Source organism: Sapajus apella, unplaced genomic scaffold, assembly GCF_009761245.1.
Source record: "Sapajus apella isolate SASKATOON/1434 unplaced genomic scaffold, GSC_monkey_1.0 scaffold24, whole genome shotgun sequence".
In the NCBI taxonomy this organism is placed as follows: Eukaryota; Metazoa; Chordata; class Mammalia; order Primates; family Cebidae; genus Sapajus; species Sapajus apella.
In genome coordinates, this window is record NW_022436964.1 from 67,476 (window position 1) to 88,324 (window position 20,849).

Consider the following 20,849-nt stretch of genomic DNA (forward strand, 5'->3'; position numbering starts at 1 on the left):
CCCCCAAAGTTCTGGGATTGCAGGCGTGAACCACGGTGCCTGGCCTAAATTGAGTGTCATTTGAAAACATAACTAATCAATACTCTTCAAAAGTATCAAGATTCTTAAAGTTATGGAAGGACAAGGGAACTGTTACAGACTGCAGGAGACTAAAGAGAAACAATAACTAGATACAATGTGAGATTCTGGATGGGATCCTGAAACAGAGCATTAGAAAAACTGATGACATATTGATAGACCTATTTGAATGAGGTCTATCAATAGTATTGCATCAATTCTAATTTTTTATTCTGATACTGAACTGTGGTTAAGATATTAACATTCAGGTTGATAGAAAAATGAAAATTCTTTGTACTATTTTTGCAACTTTTCTCTAAGTTTAAAATTAGCTTAAAATAAAAGGTTTACAAAAATGTTGATTATTGCAGGTTGAGTGTCCCTTATCTAAATGCTTGGGACTAGAAGTGTTTCAGATTTCAGATTTTTTTGTTTGTTTCTTGGAATATTTATATCATACTTGCTGGTTTGAGCATTCCTAATTCCAAAATGCTCCAACTGGCATTTCCTTTGAGCATCATGTTGACATTCAAAAAGTTTTGGATTTTGAGACATAATGGATTTTTAAAAAATGGAAGTTAAATCATATATTTGCTTCCAATAAGGGAAACATCATAGCATCCTTCCAGTAAGGTGAACATCATAGCATGTGATGCTACAAAAATGTGTGATTTAGCTTCAATAAAACTATTAGCTTTTTCAGTACCTTTTAATATTGCTAAATATTATGGATAGTAGATCATCATTCCTGAATGAGATGACTAATGTAAATTAGGACTTTTGTTTATTTCTTTGACTAAGTATGCCTGATTCTTCTTGGGCATTAAGTAAATATTTGTTGAATGGATGGATGAATTAATTATAAATATAGACAAACATCTACAATTATATTACTTTATTTATATTGTGCTTATAACTTTTAGTATAGTTTCATAGGAACCTCACAATGCTCCGTGCTGTAGATAGGGATTATCATTTCTACTGTACAAATAAGTCCACTAAGACATCTGAGTCAGTTGACATGCTTGAGGCCTTGGCGAAAATATGGTGTGCCCAGGACTGAAATGAGCTGTGTTGCTTTAAGTCCTGTGTGCTTTCCATTCTGTCACAGTGCCTCTCTCTATTCCTACAGTTATGCCTAAACAAGTGCCCTAGGCTATTTTCCAAAAAACATTTTTGGTAACCTACTGCTGCTTTTAGCAGAGCTTCAAAGCACATTTTTTTTTTTGGGGGGGTGCCCTCTCTTTCCTTCCCTTTCCCCAAATAAATAAAATGATTAGAATTATATAGAAAATGGAAACACTCCAGGTATAAAGTAGTAAGTGAAAGTCATCTTTTCCTAGTCATTATCTTAACACTAGACAGTTTTACCCTGTATATTGTAAGACTTGCCTCTGAGCACATCCATATAGATATGCATGTAGTATATGCGGTTTTTGTCTTTTTATTTTTTAAACACTGCACAGCAACTTGCTTTTTCCCATGATAATATTTATTGATCATCTTTTCAGATCATCCTGTCTGAATCTGTCTTAGTCTTTTAAACAGCCAGGCAAAGATTTCCATTGTGTATTTTTGTTATTTTTGTAGACTGTACCAAAATTTACTTACTTAGTAGTCTATGTTGGTAGTCATTTAATAAGTATTGCCAAATTATCTTTCATAAAGATTGTACAAATTGATACTACCAAATACCATGAATGCTAGTACTGTTTTTCCACACCCTTATTACATTGTACTGTCATCTTTGCCAGGTGAAAATAATATCTGATTGTTAACCATCATACCTATAATTATAAATAAGGTTGAGTTTTCCCATGTTTTGGCCAGTTATGATCTCTGTCTTTTGAAATGGCCTTTTCTCATATTTTCTACTTACTTTTGTATAGGTCATATAATTGTTAGTGTTTTTTAAATAAGAACTCTGTAGGCCAGCTGTGGTGGCTCACACTTGTAATCCCAACACTTTGGGAAGTCAAGGCGGGTGGATCACCTGAGGTCGGGGGTTTGAGACCAGCCTGACCAACATGGAGAAACCCTGTCTCTACTAAAAATACAAAATAAGCCAGGCATGGTGGTGCATTTCTGTAATCCCGCCTATTCAGGAGGCCGAGGCAGGAGAATCGCTTGAACCTGAGAGGCAGAGGTTGTGGTGAGCCGAGATTGTGCCATTGCACTCCAGCCTGGACAACAAGAGCGAAACTCCATCTCCAAAAAAAGAACTCTCTCTATATATTACAAATATGTTTTCTAATTTTTTATGAAGTTTTATCATATTTGTTAATTTCATAAATTGTTTTTGGGGTTTTGAGGCTTTAGAAAGATTTTTTTCATCCTAAGTTTTAAAAGTACAGTACCATGTTTTACTATTTCTAGTTTCATTTTAAAATATTTATTAATTTTAAGTTTACATTCTCAATCCAGCTAGAATTTAATGAAGAATGACTTTAGATTGTTTTTCTTTTTTTTTTTTTTTTTTGCCACTTTTAAAATATAACATTTATTGCTTAGATGGTTTGATAAAGAACAGCTTTTTTTCTTAATGGCTATCCAGTGGTGTCAATATTTAATGAATGATCAGTCTTTTCTCCACTAATAATAATGATGATAATAAGTTTAATGCATTGGGTTCTAATTCTGAGCTCTCTTTCTTTCTAGAGATGTATCTGTTCCTTTATCAGTATCACAATTTAACTTAATATCTATAAGTTAGTTTGATATGTGGGATTATTTCTCCAGTCATAGCCTCCCCCCACCCCAATTTCTCAGGGTGTACTTCTATATTTATGCTTTCAGGTGAAATTGAGAATAATTTCAGTTGCAGAAAACTTGGGGGTAGCTTTGATTGTGATTGTCTAGCTTTATTAATTAATTTAGGGATGACTGGCATTTACAGTGTTAAATATCTCAATAAGTCTTTTATGACTAAATTTCACATTTTAAACTTTTTTCATATTTTTAGACATGGTTTTCTCAAATGATTTTATTTTGCTTATTGTTTATGCTGTGAATATGATTCCTCCATTGTGTTTTCTAACTGGATACTATGTTCGTTTAGAAAAGCAGAAAATTCAAAATTAGTTAAGAGGCATGTTTTGCTGTTTTAATGACAAGGGATATATAATAGAACCTCCACATGGCTTTGCTCTAATTACTGTGTTTTCATCGAAACTTTTAAAGATGAAAAACATTTAAAAATTAAAAACTACCTCTTGGTTTATTTTATCATCATCATTCTTGTTTTTAACAGACATTGCCTAAGATACTGAGCCATATTGCCCCAGCATTTTGCATGAGCAGCTGTAGCTTTGTAGTGGAAAAATCTAAAGAATCCACAGCACGTGTTGTAGTTTGGAGGGAAATAGGAGTACAAAGAAGTTATACCATGGAGAGTACTTTATGTGGCTGTGATCAGGGAAAATACAAGGTAAAACATCTCAGGTTTTCTAACTATGAAAGATATTTGAAGACTTCCCTTTCATTTATATCTTGTGGTTTTTAAGTATATATTAAATGGTGTTTGTTTTATTGAGTTACATGTAATTTGTAATAGTGGAATCATATACAATCTTAAGAATAGGTTTTTATTTTTTTGTTTTGTTGATTTCTTTACTTCTCTGAACTAAATAGTTTGCTTGGATCCTTAAGAAATTCTTGGTTATTTGAGTCTGTTTATAGTCATAATTTTTAAGAAAGCATGTTAGAGTACACACTTACTCATTAGTAATTTATAATAACCTGTACAACTGGTACATTATTAACAAAACTTTCTATTTTAATTTATTGGGTATAAATATATTTTTATGCATTTAAAATAAACACATTATACTTATTTATAAAGCAGTTATATTTAGGTTTTTGTATGTGTAGCTTTTATTTATGTGTTTGTTTGTTTATATTTTGAAAAATAAAAATAGAGACAGGGTCTCACTATATTGCCCAGACTGGTCTCAAACTCCTGGCCTCAGGCAGTCCTCCTGCCTTGGCCTCTCAAAGTGCGGTGATTATAGGCATGAGCCACCACACCCAGGCTTATGTGTGACTTTTAAATGTATATCCCTTTAGTAAACTTTTTGTTCACTAAGACTACTCATTTGAGGTACTGTAGACTTTTAATGGACATAATTAGAATTTAAACTTTACTTTTGAAATTAAATACTAGTAAAATGTTAGGTGATTTTGGATTTATTAATTTTAGAGATTGAAGAGTTAATGTGTAATAAATTGGACTTTAGATAAGCAATGAACAAAACTGAGTATTTCTATTTCTTGCTTTGGCACAGATAGATTTTCAGGTGTCATGCTAATTATTTCACTCCTTGCATTTTGTTTGTTTTGTTATGGGGAAAGAGGATACTGAATCTGAGAATGATTTTTATATACCTCACATAAACATTGTTATAACTTTGTGTTTGAAAAGAAACATCTAACTCCATAGCATTTAAAAAGTAAACATAGTTGTCATGAAATATTTTAGGAGAGCTTAAATAATGAATTTTTCAGTCTGTAACAAACTGGAAGAAAATTACATTGATTTTGTAAGTGATACTAAAGTAAAGTAGAACTTACTGAAATAAGTATAGTAGTAGTAAAGTAGAACTTATGAAATTCCAGTACTTTCTGTTTCCAGTACTTTCTGTTCAGTGACTCTTCCCTCAATTTTAGGTTGATTGCAATATACTATTTTTCTTCTTCCAAAGTGTAATATGAGATCTGACTCTTCCCTCAATTTTAGGTTGATCACAATATACTATTCTTCTTCTTCCAAAGTGTAATATGAGATCTCCCTGAATATTGTAAAAACAGTGACTTCTAGTCAGTCCAGTTAGTTTATCAAGGGTATGATGGTGCTGAGAGATAAAATGTGGCATTAGCACCACCCCATCTTCCAAACCCTGTCCCCTGATCATTGCTTCAGTGGACAACTGTTGTTAAGGGTCTCATTGAGTAAGTGTGTGGGATGTGAAAAAAACTTGAGAATCACTTTTTTATAATAATATAGGTGATTTCTAGGAAAAAACCTTGGGCTTTCTGATTTATGGAAACACACTGTGACTTCTTAAAGAGATGATTTATGTGTTAGGCTGCAGAAGGTGACTCAGAGCATCACTGTCTCTGAAACTAGCTTCTGGGCAGTGGGGAAAGAAGCTTTCAGGACACTGATGACTTGGATGCCCCTGAAGTCATCCATAGTATACAATAGTAGTGCCTTGTCACTATATTTGGATTCCACTGATAGACTTTCATTGAATTAAATTTTTTTTTTTTTGATTTCTATTTTGATAAATTTGTTTGGTCATTTTAAAAAAAAGATTTTTAAAAAGCTAAGATTTTGAAATATAAACTGTTAAACCATTTTTGGAGTTTTTAAAAATATATAAACATACAGACTTTTACAAATAAAATGGATACCTAATAAATACTCATTTTAAAAGTTTTTTGATATATAAATATATAAACTTTACAAATAAAATGGATGCCTAACAAATACTCATTTTAAAAGTTATTCTTTAAATATATAAACTTCTACAAATAAAATGGATACCTAATAAATACTCAGTTTTCTTTGATACTGTTTAGTTAATAATGTATACATTGATTTAAAACTCTTACTGAAGGAAGTGTCTTACTAAGCTAGGGCTTTCCTTTAATATCTAAAATGCAGGGTTTTGATCTTAACATATACTTTTAAAAAACCTAATAGACTTTATTTTTTAGTTTTGAGTTCACAGGAAAATTGAGTGGAAAGTATACAGAGCTCCCATATATTCCCATCCTCCTCACACACACTTAACATCTCTTAAACTTGGTAACTGATAAGTGTGTGAGTGTGGTAATATTTTAGGTAACAGTCTTTTTCACCAACAATATTTTTATCCTACTGAGTTTTAGGCTGTAAGTATTCTTTATTTTTATTGTCTGTGAACTAATTCAGAAACAAGTATTACTTTTCTAAAACTTACAAATTGAAAGACCAAATTAATGTTCTAATGAAGTCAGCTAGGTCCTGTTTCCTAGAATATTTGGGAGATGGCCAAACTATTTAAACCAAAAAGTTGAAAAATAATTACTGTAAAGTTATGTGCTTCATGTAGAGTTAAGTAACAGTTGTTACATTTCATTTTCTTCAGTTACCGTGTGCCATAGGAACTCACTTAGTCTGGTCACTGAAAAGCTGTTTTAAAATGCTTTCTCTTGAATTGATATCAACTGTCATCTACACCTACAACTTTTATAGGTACAAGACTATTGCTTTTTTTAGGGATTTATTTGTATCTGAAAAATAAATGATAAGGAGTATATTAATTGCAGGCCATTTTTATGGTTTTATGTGATAACATTTAACTTTTGGTAAACCTTACATTGCTTATTGGGAAACCATTTTTTAAAAAAGATGGGAAGTTGAGGTAAAATACTCTTTTTTCTTTAGTAGACAAAATTCAAAATGGGCATTTTAAATTGATGTGGTTCATAGGAATTTATTTTACTACTTCATTGGCTTAGATTTGATTCTTTTTTTTTTTTTTTTGACAGTTACCTTTTATTTGTTTTTTATTGATTAGAGTCTCTTATACAGAAGAAGTATCTATAAAGTAATGTTCAAGTATTCATATTGGAGCCTTGATTTTCATACTATAATATTTCAACATTAGCATATAAAGCAGTGGATTACAAGAAGTACTAATAAGCTCTTGTTAAAATGCAGTAAAACTGTATTTTAACATTCTATAAGTAATGTTACCTGTAGAATTCATATGAATTCTACATTCTTTTTTTAAAATTTTTTTTGTTTTTTCAACTTTTTGGTTTAAATAGTTTAAATTCACATGAATTCTACAAGTAACATTAACCACAAAGTGTTAATGTATTTTTTCCCCTCTACTGTGATGCTGAAAATAGTTTGCATTATAGTGAAAGGGAATAGACATTTTAGGAGTTGTGTTTTAGGTTAGTTTCCTTTGTGACTTAGAATACTTGTATTGTTGAGACATTAAGCTTGTTGAGTCCTAGTTCCATACAAAGTACCAACCTTTTAATTTTATTAATATAGTTACACATTCTTTTATATAATTTCATTGAGATGTAGCCAGAAGATAGCAAACTTTGTAATTATATGCATAATATTTCTTTATTTCAAGGGTTTACAGATTGGTACCCGAGAATTGGAAGAGATGGGAGCAAAATTTTGTGTTGGTCTTTTACGTTTGAAAAGACTGACATCTCCACTAGAGTACAATCTGCCTTCCAGCCTGCTTGACTTTGAAAATGATTTAATTGAATCAAGCTGCAAAGTAACTAGGTAGGACAAAATTGTTTATTCTTTTATTACATTGTAGTGTATTATTAGACTTCATTAAAATAGCTTATCACAGAAGGGACATAGAAATTTTGACAGGCAAGACCATGTTTAGAATTGATATAATTAAGTTAATACATCTAATATTTGTTCCAAATTATTGTATCGCTGATTCTTTTAATGTTGATATTTGCATGAGATTTTAATAAAAATGCATTTCAAATATTTTTAGTGGTTGTAATGGTTTACTTTTAGCTCCAAAATGAACAGTGTGAGAAATATCGTACTTAGCTAATATCTAAATTAAGAGGGCTTAGACAGCTGAGTGGGGTGTATCGCCTTAGTTCAGGAGTTTGAGAACAGCCGGGCCAATGTAGTGAAAGCCCGTCCTCCTAAAAATGCAAGAATTAGCCAGGCATCGTACAGGGCACCTATGATCCCAGTTACTCGGGGGACTGAGGCAGAAGAAACGCTTGAACTTGGGAGGTGGAGGTTGCAGTGAGCCGACATTTCGCCATTGCACTCCAGCCTGGGCAACAGAGGGACACTCCTTCTCAACAACAACCAAAAAAAGAGGGCTTAAAGACAAGAATATTCCAAAAGATTTTGTTGATGTCTACACAACTGATAGTTGTTCAGTGTCCTTCTTGTTATATAGATTAGAAACAGCTAATTTAGCATTCCTCTGAAAATTTAACTCCATCTTCCAAATATACTTCTAAATAGGTAGTCTTTTTCTCCTAAAATTTATTATATACAAATTTGATAACTTATAGGCTCAGAGAATAATTTAGAATCAGAATTCTTAATTATAATGCCAGATATTAGCATTTTATAGTTTTTTGTATATGGGTAAAAATAGTCTCATTTTATAGAAACTTCATGATTTTTGTTGTTAGGCATTAACGTGTCACCAAATTTTTAAATTTATTGCTATATACTGTTGTATATATCAGTATAGCAGTTTTAGGTATGGCAAACATTACTTGGAACTCCATTCTTCATAAATGTGGTAATAATCACCTGCATTTCTACCCTTCAAAGTAATCAAGAATGGAAACGAATAGAAAGATCATCAAATCTCACTGATATTTAAGCCTCCTTTTCAGTTTTAATTCATGTATTCTTAACATGTAGTCAACAGACACATTACTGTTGCGTTAGATATACTGAAATATCGTTTATACTTACTGGTACTTCACAACTATGGTTATGTTTAGACCCTGCACTGGTCTCACTCTTTTAAAAGAAGCATATATATATATATATATATATATATATATATATATATATATATTGAAAAGCACATATCTTAAAGAAATCACATATACTGCTATATCACAAATATGTTTTTAACATTTTGATAATTGTATTTCCATATAATTGATTTCCCTTGTAATCATATTTATTTTGTTTTATATATTTAAAAGTATTATGAGGAGTTCATCGGCCTCATCAGACTCTTTAAGGGGACTGTGGCACAAAAAAGGTTAAGAACTCCTCATCCTTATCATTGCATAAATGTAAAAATACAAACCAAGCCACGCGCAGTGCTCACGCCTATAATCTCAGCACTTTGGGAAGTGGGCGGATCATTTGAGGTCAGGTCAGGAGTTCCAGACCAGCCTGGCCAACATGGTGAAATGCCATCTCCACTAAAAATACAAAAATTAGCCGGGCGTGGTGGTGTTTGCTTGTAGTCCCAGCTACTTAGGAGGCTGAGACAGGCGAATGGCTTGAACCCAGGAGGTGGAGGTTGCAGTGAGCCAAGATCATGCCACTGTACTCCAGCCTGGGTAACAGAGGGAAACTGTGCCTTAAAAAAATAATAATAATAATAGCCAATTACAAATTCAGTTTTCTTTTGAAATTTTATTGTAGTTCTTTCTCCTGTTTGTTGATGTAAGCAAACCAGTCACTACTTCTTCCATGCAATCATTCTTCTTTGTCTGTCTTAACTGAATTTTCTACATAGTTCTGACTTTTCCTTGACTTCTGTATCCTGACACTTTTGAGGATTAAAGGTCCTCAATCTGAGTTTGTCTGTGTTGCATGATTATATTCAGCTTATGCATCTTTGGCAAGACTGTCATGGATACTATTTGCTTCTCATTGTATTTTATCGTAGAGCACAGTTTTAATTTGTCCCATTACTCAAGACGTTCCCTTTGGTGATTTAATTAAGATGATATCTGCCAAACTTCTCCATTATGAAGTTAGATTTTTCCTCTTTTGTAATCATATTTTTATGGGCATACTTTGAAACTGTCAGTATTCTATCATCCAACTTTTAATTTATTCATCCTTAAATTTTTATGTATTCGGCTTATGATTTTTAATTTTACTTAAATGAGTTTTAATCTATTACTGTCATTGTTTATTTTGATGCTCAAAATTTTCCTGATTTGGCCCCTTCAAACTTCTTTATGTTTTTGCATGTCCCCATTATTCTTTGAGGACTTCCTTGCTTTTTGGCAGAACAGGATTTCCCAGGTTGTCATTGCATGTTCTTTGTCTCAGGATTGGAAGCAGTCATTTCTTCAATGCTTCCTGATTCCTTTTGGTGGAAAACGGTATTTATGTGTAAGCCTAGGTGCTAGTTGTTATTTATTGCTTTTGTGATGTTACTGCTCCCAAGTTCTCTCAGTGGACAGATATAGAATATATTTAAGTATTTACATACATGAATTTATATATATGTACATACATGTGTATACATGCATGCTCAAATGAACACAGATATAACCGAAAATTCAGAGTTCACAGCAGTGATACTTTCAATTCTGATTGTACTCCTAAGGGTTAAGTCTAGTTTTCAAATTTTAAATGTCTAATTCCCTTCTTTTACAGTGAGAAACACAGCTGTCATTATCTTGAATATTTTTTCTTATTTGATCAACCTGCCTGTGTGTAACTAATCTTCTGTCTCACTGCCCTCTCTTGGATGCCTTCCTTACCCTGCTTCCTCACCCAACAATCCAAAGAGAGGGAGCTTTTTAAAAATAATTTTTGTAATCTCAGTGCCTGGCATGCAGTAGCTATTCACTGACCAGATATGTTCTATTAATGAGTCATTATGTTTAGGTATTTGTTGCAAATCTATTATGGGTAGAGTGTTGTGCCAGAATCCCAGCAAGAGTAGGAGAAATGGGAAATGAGAGATCATGTCCTGAGGGGAGCCGATAGTATCATGGAGAAAGCATAGTTTATGTTTGTGAAGTGGTATAATGGTATTATAAAACAGTGCAAAAATAACAGTTAAAAATTACATAGACATTTGGAGAAAAAGAGTGACTGAGTGAAAGCTGGGCTTATCTGGGAGAGTTTTCTCAAGTCATTAAGTTTTAGGGTAGAGCTTGGAAGATAATAATAGATGAGGTTTGGTAAAGAAATAGCAGCTGGATGTGAAGGAAACAAAGTTAGTAATGGAAAATACAATAGCCCCCTTATCCTTGGTTTCACTTTGCATGGTTTCAGTTACCTGTGGTCAACTGTGGTCCAAAAATATTAAATGGAAAATTCCAGAAATAAAGAATTCATAAGTTTTACATTGCATGGTATTCTCAGTTTCGTGGTGATGTCTCCTGCCATCCCACTCCATTCCACCAGGGACATGAGTCATTGTTTTTGTCCAATGTAGCCACACTATAGACACTCTCTGCCCACCCCCTGCACCCCTTAGTCACTTAATAGCTGTCTCAATTATCAGATGGAAAAAACCCAGATATATGGGTTTTTTGAACAGAGGGGTCTTGGTCTAATCTTCTGCAGGTAATAGGGGACTACTGTAAACTGGAAAGGCTTATCTGGAGCTTAGAAAACTTAAGACTGGAGAAAACATCAAAGGAGCAGTTATTTGCTAATGAGTATAGATTTTGTAGAAGAGGAAAATATTAACTGTATATGTCTTTAAGTATGGAATGATAAATGATCCATCCTATATGAAAAACGTATTAATTCAAAACATTTAGAAGCTTGTAGTAGCCTGATACTGCTATTATGTAAGCACCAGCGAATGTGGTGCTCTGAGGAGAGTGGCGGCTGCAGAGCGATCTGGAGTCGTTTTTTGAGGTGGATACTTCCAGTGTAATATGACACACTACTAGCATACAGTTATTCAGGACGCTGCTTCTTAAATGTAAATTTGTGGTTATTGTTTTGTTTTTCATATAATACAGAGAGAATAAATAAGGGGGATGAGGGAGGTTCTGATTGTGGACTGAAGATAAAACTAGCCAGCTTTACAATTTCTGATCAGGTCATTGGTATATACTTGTTGCTTTTAAGCCTACTTCCCCCACCTAATACAGATTGCCAAGGCTTTTTTCCTTTGTTACTGCTATTTATTATTTTAATATCTCATTTTATGGTAATTGCTTATTCATTTAGCTATTCTTTTTCTTGCTCTTGGAAACCTTTCAGGAATAAGTGCAAATTCTTGTCATTATTTGCATTATTGGTAATGTGGCGTGGGGCATCTTGTACATATTTTTTATCTTTAATCCTTTTCTTAGCTGTTGATATTCATCCTTTAGTTGTGCTCTGCATTGGTAATCACTAATAAGTCACTTTGATAATAATAGCCATAGTTAATTAACACAGGTCACTTGGGTTTATTTGTTGATGGGGAAAAGAGGTGGTGTGATCATAAACTTTCCTTTGAGGATTTTTTCCTTCATCATCTTTTGCTTTTTCTCCTCTCCCACTTCTCAACTTACCTGCTTTCTGTGGGTGATACTCATTCCTGTGACTTCACATTCTGTCTGTATGTTGACAACTCCAAAATACTTGTAATCTCCCAGATCTGTGGATCCATCTTCCAACTTGCTTATGTATGCCTAGACACAAAATTAACTAGTCTAGAACTCAGCTTGTGACGCTGTTCCCCTACCTCTCTCATAGCAAACCTGCTTATTTTTAGCCACCCCGTCCACCTACATACTCATTCTTCTTATTGGCATTTTCCTCTCTCTCTTACCCTTAACCCAATCCATCAAAAAGAGAACTTTTTGATTTCTCTTCTAAAATATTTCTCAGAGCTTTCATTTCTCCCCATCATCTTTACTGTTACACTAGTCCAGGCTGCCATCACCCCTTGCGTGGATGACTCCAGCAACCTTTTGACTGGTCGTGCTTTGTGTACTTCTGGTATCCTCCAGCTTCTTTGCATGCTCTGGTCATTCTCTTGCTCAGAAACCATTAGCTGTGTCCCAGGCGTGTTATGGAATATATCCATTACTAGAGTCTCTGAGGTCAGCATAAGCCACCTACACCTTCCTCTCCTCTTTCAGCTTGTCCTACTCTCACTTTGTATTCTTATCATTCTAACTGCACTGACTATCTTTGCGTTTTCAGAACAGTGCTTCTAAACCAGCTATGGAAAAGGACCAGTTTCTATTTTCCAACTTTTTCTGGACTGATACTTGAATAAAAATATGATAAGAATGAAATACTATGAAAATGGAAGAGAAGACCCCAAGGAATAAAAATATAAGCTCTAATTTCTTATTATTAGATTCACAAGACCTTTAATTTCTGTGTCAAATTGTTGTAAAAGTTTCTGAACCTTTCACTTCAGTTTCTGTGCTTTTGTCACGATGGGCCAATAACAAAGAGTTTGTGAACCACACAGGTCAATGGACCACACCTTGAGTAACCTTATTTTAGAACAGATCAATCTCTTTGTCATCCCAGGGTCTTTGCATTTTTTCTTCCCTCTACCAAAATGTCTATGCCTCTGCTTCTGTAAGATTTTATTATTATCCTCAACGTGGTTCAGTTTCAGGACGTTGTGTTTAGGAGTAGACTTATTTTTAGTATATCTTGCTTGACACTTAATAGGTACTTTTAATTTGAAGACTCTTGTCTTCAGTTTTGAAGTTCTCAACCACTTTCTCTTTGAAAATTGCTTCTTTATCATTCCCTTTATTTTGTTCTTCTAGAATTCCTGTATTGGAATATCTCAGTCTGTTCTCCATGCATGTCTCTTAACCGCTTTTTCATGTTTCCTGCTACAGCCTAGGTAAATTCTACAGTAGCATTTTGTAATTCACCAACTATTCCCAGAATTTGTCTCCAGGGAGATTTTTGTTTTAATGACTATATGTTTCGCATCTAATTTGCTCTTTTTTGTTTCTGCATTTATTTCACTTTTTTTTTTTTTTTTGGAGACAGGGTCTCACTCTGTCATCCAGACTGGAATTCAGTGGTATGATCTCGGCTCACTGCAACCTCCACCTTCTAGGCTCAAGCGATTCTTCTGCCTCAAACTCCTGAATAGCTGGGATTACAGGCATGGGCCACTACCGCCTGGATAATTTTTGTATTTTTAGTAGAGATGTGGCTTCACTGTGTTGGCCAGCTGGTCTTGAACTCCTGAACTCAAATGATTCACCCGCTTTGGCCTCCCAGCGTGCTGGGATTACAGGCATGAGCCACCACACCTAGCCCTCCATTTTCTTGTTTATCTTATGGCTGTTATTCTTTGCTTCTTTGAAGACCCTAAACACTTTTAAAGTCATTTGTAGATTGTGCTGTTGATTTTTATTGTGTTGGTAAATTCATCCACTGTTTCTCCTGATCATATAGTTTGCAGGCTGATTTTGAGTAAGAGTCCCCCCACTCCCAGCCCTTTCAAGTCTCTTCCCTTCACCTCTTAATGATTTTGTAATTACTTCTACCTGGCTCTCTCAGAGCTTCAGCCCAAGCTTATGGTAGCATGATATTAGCATTTCAGACTTCCCATCCTTCAGTGATCGGGGATTTTGCAGGACAAGTCACTGAGTTCATGAAAGTTCTGGCTGTGATTCCCTGTATCTTTCTTTCTGACTTCATAATTGCAATGCTATAACATCTTTAGCTTTAGGCAGAAGTCTCAGCCTAATTTTCTCAGCCTCCTTTCTAAAGTGGGAAGGCTTACTTCAGCTGCTCCATTCACGAGTCTGAATTTAGATCCCTGCCTCTAAGGCACTTTGTCAGCCTTTCTGTTGCCTTGAAGGAGCCACTGCTGCCCGCTTTTGGACCTGGCAGCATACCCATGACCTGACCTCATGATTCTGTTCTTTTTCTGGTCCAAGGAGATATATATCTTATTTCTATGTGCATATGTATCTTTTTTGTCTTTCTGTTTTGTAGTTGATCTAATTGTCGCTCTGTCTTTGGGGCAGGGATAATAGGAACCTGAAAGTGTGTCCTTTTTTTTTTTTTTTTTTTTTTTTTTGAGACAGAGTCGTGCTCTGTTGCCCAGGCTGGAATGCAGTGGCATGATCGTAGTTCACTGCAGCCTTAACCTGCTGGGCTCAAGCAATCCTCCCATCTCAGCCTCCTGAGTAGCTGGAACTACAGGCACATGCCCCCACACCCAGCTAATTTTTGTTGTTGTTGTTGTTGTTGTTAAGTAGAGAGGGAGCCTTCCTATGTTGCCCAGGCTGGTTTTGAACTCCTGGGCTCAAGCAGTCTTCCCACCCCAGCCTCCCCAAGTGCTGGGATTACAGGCATGAGTCACTGTGCCTGGTTTCTATACCAACTTTTAAGGGAAGTCTTTCGCTCATACTTTGCCTGGCTAACTTCTAGTTAGCCCCAGAGACTGTATATATGCCCTTTAGTACTGCATAATGTTCCATTCATGGTACCTTGCAGTGTGTGCCAGTTACATATTGAACTGAATAAGAGGTAGGTAGCTATGTAAGATTTTAAAATTCAATTGTATTAGATTTCTGGGAATAGCCCTGTCTTACAGTGCCCTAATTAACAGTATAAGCACGTTAGACTTTATCCTTTAGTCATTTGGGAGTTTTAAAGCCACTGGCAAAGTAAGCCACAGTTTTACCTGAAAGTATTATATGCATTTTTTTGAAACTGGGAAGGTGGAGGCAAGAAACGATTTGAGAGCAAGATGAGATCTCCAGTAAGAATAGTGAGAACAAGGGCAATGATTGCTTGAGGACATAGTGTTAGGTAGCATTGGAGGGTCATAATGATGAATATGGAATCAGAATAGGGGAAGCCACATTTCCAAGTGTAAGTGAAAAGAGTAAATGACAGTATTAGAGTTGGAACTAGGAGACCAGTTAACTTTTCCTAAGATCACTCCCCTGTCCTTTTCTCTGGATCTCTTCTTTGTCCTTGTAATTTTTAATCTATTTCCTGATCCTAATGTGAAGCTGAGGTATTAAGTTAATGAATGTAAGTTCCCCCAACTTTTTTTTTAGTTGAGTTAACCTTTTATAATCTTTCAAATCCATCTTTCCCTGCCAGAATTTTGCATTCAGCCTGTATGCAATGTGGATGGTGTTATTCCACAAATTAGCCCTCAATTCAGTTTTATCCTTCTTGGTTTTAACTATTTCTCAAGATACAGTATCAGTTATAAATCAATTTATTTTCATTTATAGGCAATGTATATCAAATAAGCTTGAATAATTGCAGCAATTAGAGTGTTCACATTAAATGTCTTTTTCAACATAAATAGTAACATTGACAGATGTTGTCCTAGTCCATTCAGGTGGTTATAATGAAATGCCATAGGCTGGATGGCTTACAAATGGCAGAAATTTATGTCTCACAGCTCTGGAGGTTGTGAAGTCCAAGATCAAGGCAACAGCAGATTTGGTGTCTGGTGAGGGTCTGCTTCCTCATAGCAAAGTGAAGGAAGTTGGAACTCAAGACCATTAGTTCCATGCGTCTGCCTCCACCTACCTCCATCTTCCAACAGTTTGTTGATATCTCTTGTTTGCTTTTGGTATTGGTGGACTGGAGGGGGTCTCCAAATGCTGATGGGACCTTGACCCCAACCAGTGTCTATGTCCAGGCTCTTGACACCATCAAGAATTCAAGGATGAGTCAGAATAGTGAAAATACGAAGATTTATTACAAAACAAAAGTACACACTCAGGAAAGGGGACTGCAGGTATACTCGAGAGAGTCCCACAGTGGGGTTTGGGGTTTTTATCTTTCTGGGTTTCGTTAATCAAAAGGTGGAATATTCATGAAGATAACTGGAAGAAGGTGGAGATTGCTCAGAACTGCAGTACCGTCCACTTTTACACCAAATATGGGTGTTCCTGGAACTGTCATGATACTGGTGGGTATGTGACTTAGTATGTTAATGAGCATGTAATAAGGTCCTAAGTGAAACCTAGGTCAAATCCAGTGCCATGTTGGGTCCAGTTGGTCTTAGCCAGGTCCACACCCTGGTTTTTCAGGGTCTTATCAATCCCTAGTTTCTATAGCCATTTCAACAGTTTGCTTTTTTGCTAGTCATGTCAAACTGCTGTCTGGAATTTTCTATTCTCCTGTGACCACCCTGTATTATTCCTGTTTCATCGTCACCTCCTCTTGAATTTATTTTCTCCCTATGAATTTATCCTTAAAAAAAGTTATTTTTTTTACTGTCATCTTCGTGGTCAGAAATAAATGCTTCTGTTAGATTCTCTGTGTTTACCAGAAGTTATAGAACTTTCTTTTCAATAATGTTCATTGTTGAATATTCATTACGTTATATATTCCTAGGGCATTTATTGGTAATTACCAAACAAAAGTCATTTTACCCATTTGTGTTGTATAATAAAAATTCCATCTGATGCAACACTAAATCTGCATTATGTTTTTCCTGGGCTGGGTGTTTCTTTTAGGTCAAAGCTGGAAATATTGGTAGGACTCATAAAAGTAAATAGCTATATAGTATTTTTGTGCTTAGCAAAGGCATTTTTATTTTATCTATTATCTGAACTATTAAGCAGTTTCAGTGACCTTCATTTAAATGATTTGAGAATGAGACAGTGAAAGATTTAACAATTCTTTATTGGGATATTGTTGTGGTGCCTAAATTTCAGGTCTATGGAGGAAGTATTTGAAGATTGAGCATGTTTGAAATATTATAGGATGGCCAGGTGCCGTGGCTCATGCCTGTAATCCCAGCACTTTGGGAAGCCAAGGCAGGCAGATGTCTTGAGTCTAGGAGTTTGAGATTAGCTTCAGCAACATGGCAAAATCTCGTCTCTACAAAAAATACAAAAATTATCCTGATCTGGTGACAGGCGCTTGTAGTACCAGCTATTTGGGAGGCTGAGGTGGGAGAATTGCTTTAGCCTGAGAAGTGGAGCTTGCAGTTAGCTGAAATCATGTCACTGCATTCCAGCCTGGGTAACAGAATAAGACCCTGTCTCAACAACAACAACAAGAACAACAACTATATATATATATATACACACACACACATATATATATATATGTATGTATTTCACTTTCTTATGTATATATATGAAAGTGAAATTGAAAGATAGCAATATTTACACAGTGTTTTATCATAATCAAAAATATATCCATGTTAATAGAAGCCTAATTACTGCCATATACTCAAAATACTATTTGGATCTAGTTTTTAATGGAGGTGAAATTCACAGAGCATAAAATTAACCATTTTAAAGTGAACAATTCAGTGGCATTTAATATGTTGACAATGGTGTGCAGCCATCAGTCACCCCACCTTGTTCCAAAACCTTTTTATCACCTTCAAAGGAGACTCTCAAACCAATTAAGCAGTTACTCCTAGACCGCAGCAACCACCGATCTGCTTTCCGTCCTATAGATTTACCTATTCTGGATATTTCATAGAAATGGAATCATACAATATGTGACCTTTTTGTGTCTGACTTCATTCACTTAGCATGTTTTTAAGGTTCATCCATATTGTAGCATGTGTCACTACTTAATTCCTTTTTATGCGTATAGCATGGACATTAGAAAATTTGGTGAGAAAGTATTTCTAATGCAACTGATAAATACAACAAGCCAGAGAAAGCCTTTAAAATACCTAGCATTAGTTATATTTTGTTTTAATACTTTTAAAAAACCTAATTTTGTATGTTTTGATATATTTCTTAATAAGGTATAGGGAGTACTGTGAGTCTGTGGACCAGTTACCATCATAGCATTTCTCAGTTAAAGTCTCTAGACATGTCCCCAACATTATGAGAGAGACTGAGTGGAAGCTATTGGTAAAATAGTACAAAGATATTAGTTGCCATAGACTGTTAACAGTAGAATGAAATGTTAACCTCTGTTATCTGTATTTTCCTTATGTGAAGCTAGTATTTGTTTGTTTATACATATATAGGAACTTTGTCTTTTGAGAAAATTAAATTAATACAGGTAATTCTTGGCTTAGTTAGTAGTAGTGTCTAATATTTAGCTATGTGGTAAAGTTTACTGGTATTAATGTGCCTTCTATTTAATGTATCATTTACCATTTTATTAAGCTAATTAAAAAATAGATTTTCCTTTCTAATAGCTGTGGTACACATAACTTGAGTCTGGTTTGCATTTCTGGAAATCATTTATTGCTACTACATAGAAAAGTCTCAGCGCTGTACTATTGGGATATTTTCTAGGCAGATCAAGTCATGTAATTGCAGATCATATCATACCTTCTCATCCCTTGGAAATGATAGTTACTTATAACTAAAAGTCCACCATTTATATTTGTGCTTAGTAGATGAAATGCTATTGTGCCCACAAATACAGAGGTTGAAATCATCCAGAAAAATAAGTTTGAGACTGATGTGAACACGTCAGGATCCCAGACCAGAGCTGATTATAACAGAAGCTTTGAGGCTTACCTAAGTAGATGATCCTTATAACTGAGATGCATATAGGTATCTAGTTAGTAATTATTAGTCTGTAAGACTTAGCTATACAGGGATTTTGATGATTGTATATATTTATGGATATTTATATTTTTGGTAGCCTCTTGGAAGAAGTTATTTCTCTCACAGTAAGTGTCTGAGACTTCAAAATAATATAATATATCAGCATAAGGAAGAATACATATTTAGTGTTACATTCATGTTATAAAAGAATGTATATTCTTTAATTGCTGATTGTAGCATTCCATATAGTCCTGATAAGATCAAGTTTTAAAATCTATTGTTCATATTTTTAACATCGTAATGGTTTTTGGCTCTGTTTGTTCTATTAGGTACTAAGAGAGGTGTTTTCAAGTTTCCCCCATCATTGTGAATGTGTCCACTTCTCCTGTTAGTTCTGTCAATTTTTGCTTTATGCATTGTTATAGTAAGTATGTAGAACTTTTGAGTGATTACGTCCTTCTGGTGGATTGATCCCTTTATCATGAAATTTCTCTTTCTTTGGTAATGCTTCTTGCTTTAAAGTCTGCTTTGTTTTACATTAGTGTAGCTGCCCTAGCTTTTGTTGGTTTTTGCATAATATACCTTTTCCATCCTTTTATAGTCCCAGTTTTTCTCTTTATATTTAAGATAAGAATCTTGTATGTACCATGTAATTGTATTTTATAATCCAGTTAGTCATCTTTGTCTTTTAATTGGAGTATTTGCTCCATTTCCATTTAAGGAATTACTAATACAGTTGAGTTTGTAAGTTACTATATTTGTTTTCTATTGATTTCACTTGTTTTATGTTTTCTTCTCACCTTCTTTGAGATTAATTAAACATTTTTTTTTGTTATTCTATTTTTGTTTCTCTAAAAGCTTGTTCCATTCTCTTTTACTACTCTTTTACCTGGTACTCTAGAGATGATCACATGGATATTTAGTTTATTAGAGTATAATAAAAATTACTCTTTTTGCCTTTTCACAGACAATGCTAGGATATTAGGATGTATTCTACTCACCTTTTGACTTTTTGTGTTATTGTCATATTTTAATTGAACTCCATATATTTCTTTTTATTAGTAGTATTTCTTAAACTTTTAGGTTCAGCAGTACATATGCAGGTTTGTTACGCAGGTAAACTCAGGTCACGGGGGTTTGTTGTACAGATTATTTCCTCACCTGGCTTCTAAGCCTAGTTTCCAATAGTTAGCTCTTTCTGATCCTTTTTCTCCTCCCACCTTCTACACTAAAGTAGACCCTAGGATTTGTTGAAATGAACTCCTTTTTTTTTTTTTTTTTTGAGACAGAGTCTTGCTCAGTTGCCCAGGCTGGAGTGCAATGGCGGGATCTTGGCTCACTGCAACCTCTGCCTCCTGGGTTCAAGCCATTCTCCTGCCTCAGCCTCCTGAGTAACTGGGACTACAGGCACATACCACCATGCCTGGCTAAATTTTTTTGTATTTTTAGTAGAAATGGAGTTTCACCATATTGGTCAGGCTGGTCTCAAACTCCTGACCTTGTGATCCGCCCACCTCGGCCTCCCAAAGTGCTGGGGTTACAGGTGTGAGCCACCTCGCCCAGACTTCTGTCTTATTTTTACTTCTTTGAAGGTAATGGGCCTTGTCTGGATGCTTTTAGGTTTTTCTGTTTCTGGTTTTTAGCAATTTTGCTATGAGTGCTGAGAGCTGGTTTTCTTTGTATTTATCCTACTTGGGATTTGTAGCCCCTCTTAAATTTGTGATTTGAGTCTTTCATTGTTTTTGGAAAATTTCCAGCCCTTAGCTCTTCAAATGTTGCATCTGCCACATTCTTCGTTTCTCCTCAGCAGGTTTAATTTATGTGGAGATTTAAGTTTTCTATCCTTT

The 20,849-nt window shown here is 34.8% G+C and overlaps 1 protein-coding gene across 3 annotated transcripts in view; it reads left to right on the top strand.

The window, feature by feature from the left end:
* The window catches only part of AGTPBP1 (ATP/GTP binding protein 1), a 91,126-nt gene that overhangs the window by 62,390 nt on the left and 7,887 nt on the right, over nucleotides 1-20,849 (top strand). For all 3 annotated transcript variants that reach the window (XM_032290789.1, XM_032290790.1, XM_032290791.1), the window contains 2 exons: nucleotides 3,308-3,484; nucleotides 7,197-7,357. In XM_032290789.1, the coding sequence (XP_032146680.1) occupies nucleotides 3,308-3,484; nucleotides 7,197-7,357 (338 nt within the window). The remainder of the gene's footprint in view (nucleotides 1-3,307; nucleotides 3,485-7,196; nucleotides 7,358-20,849) is intronic.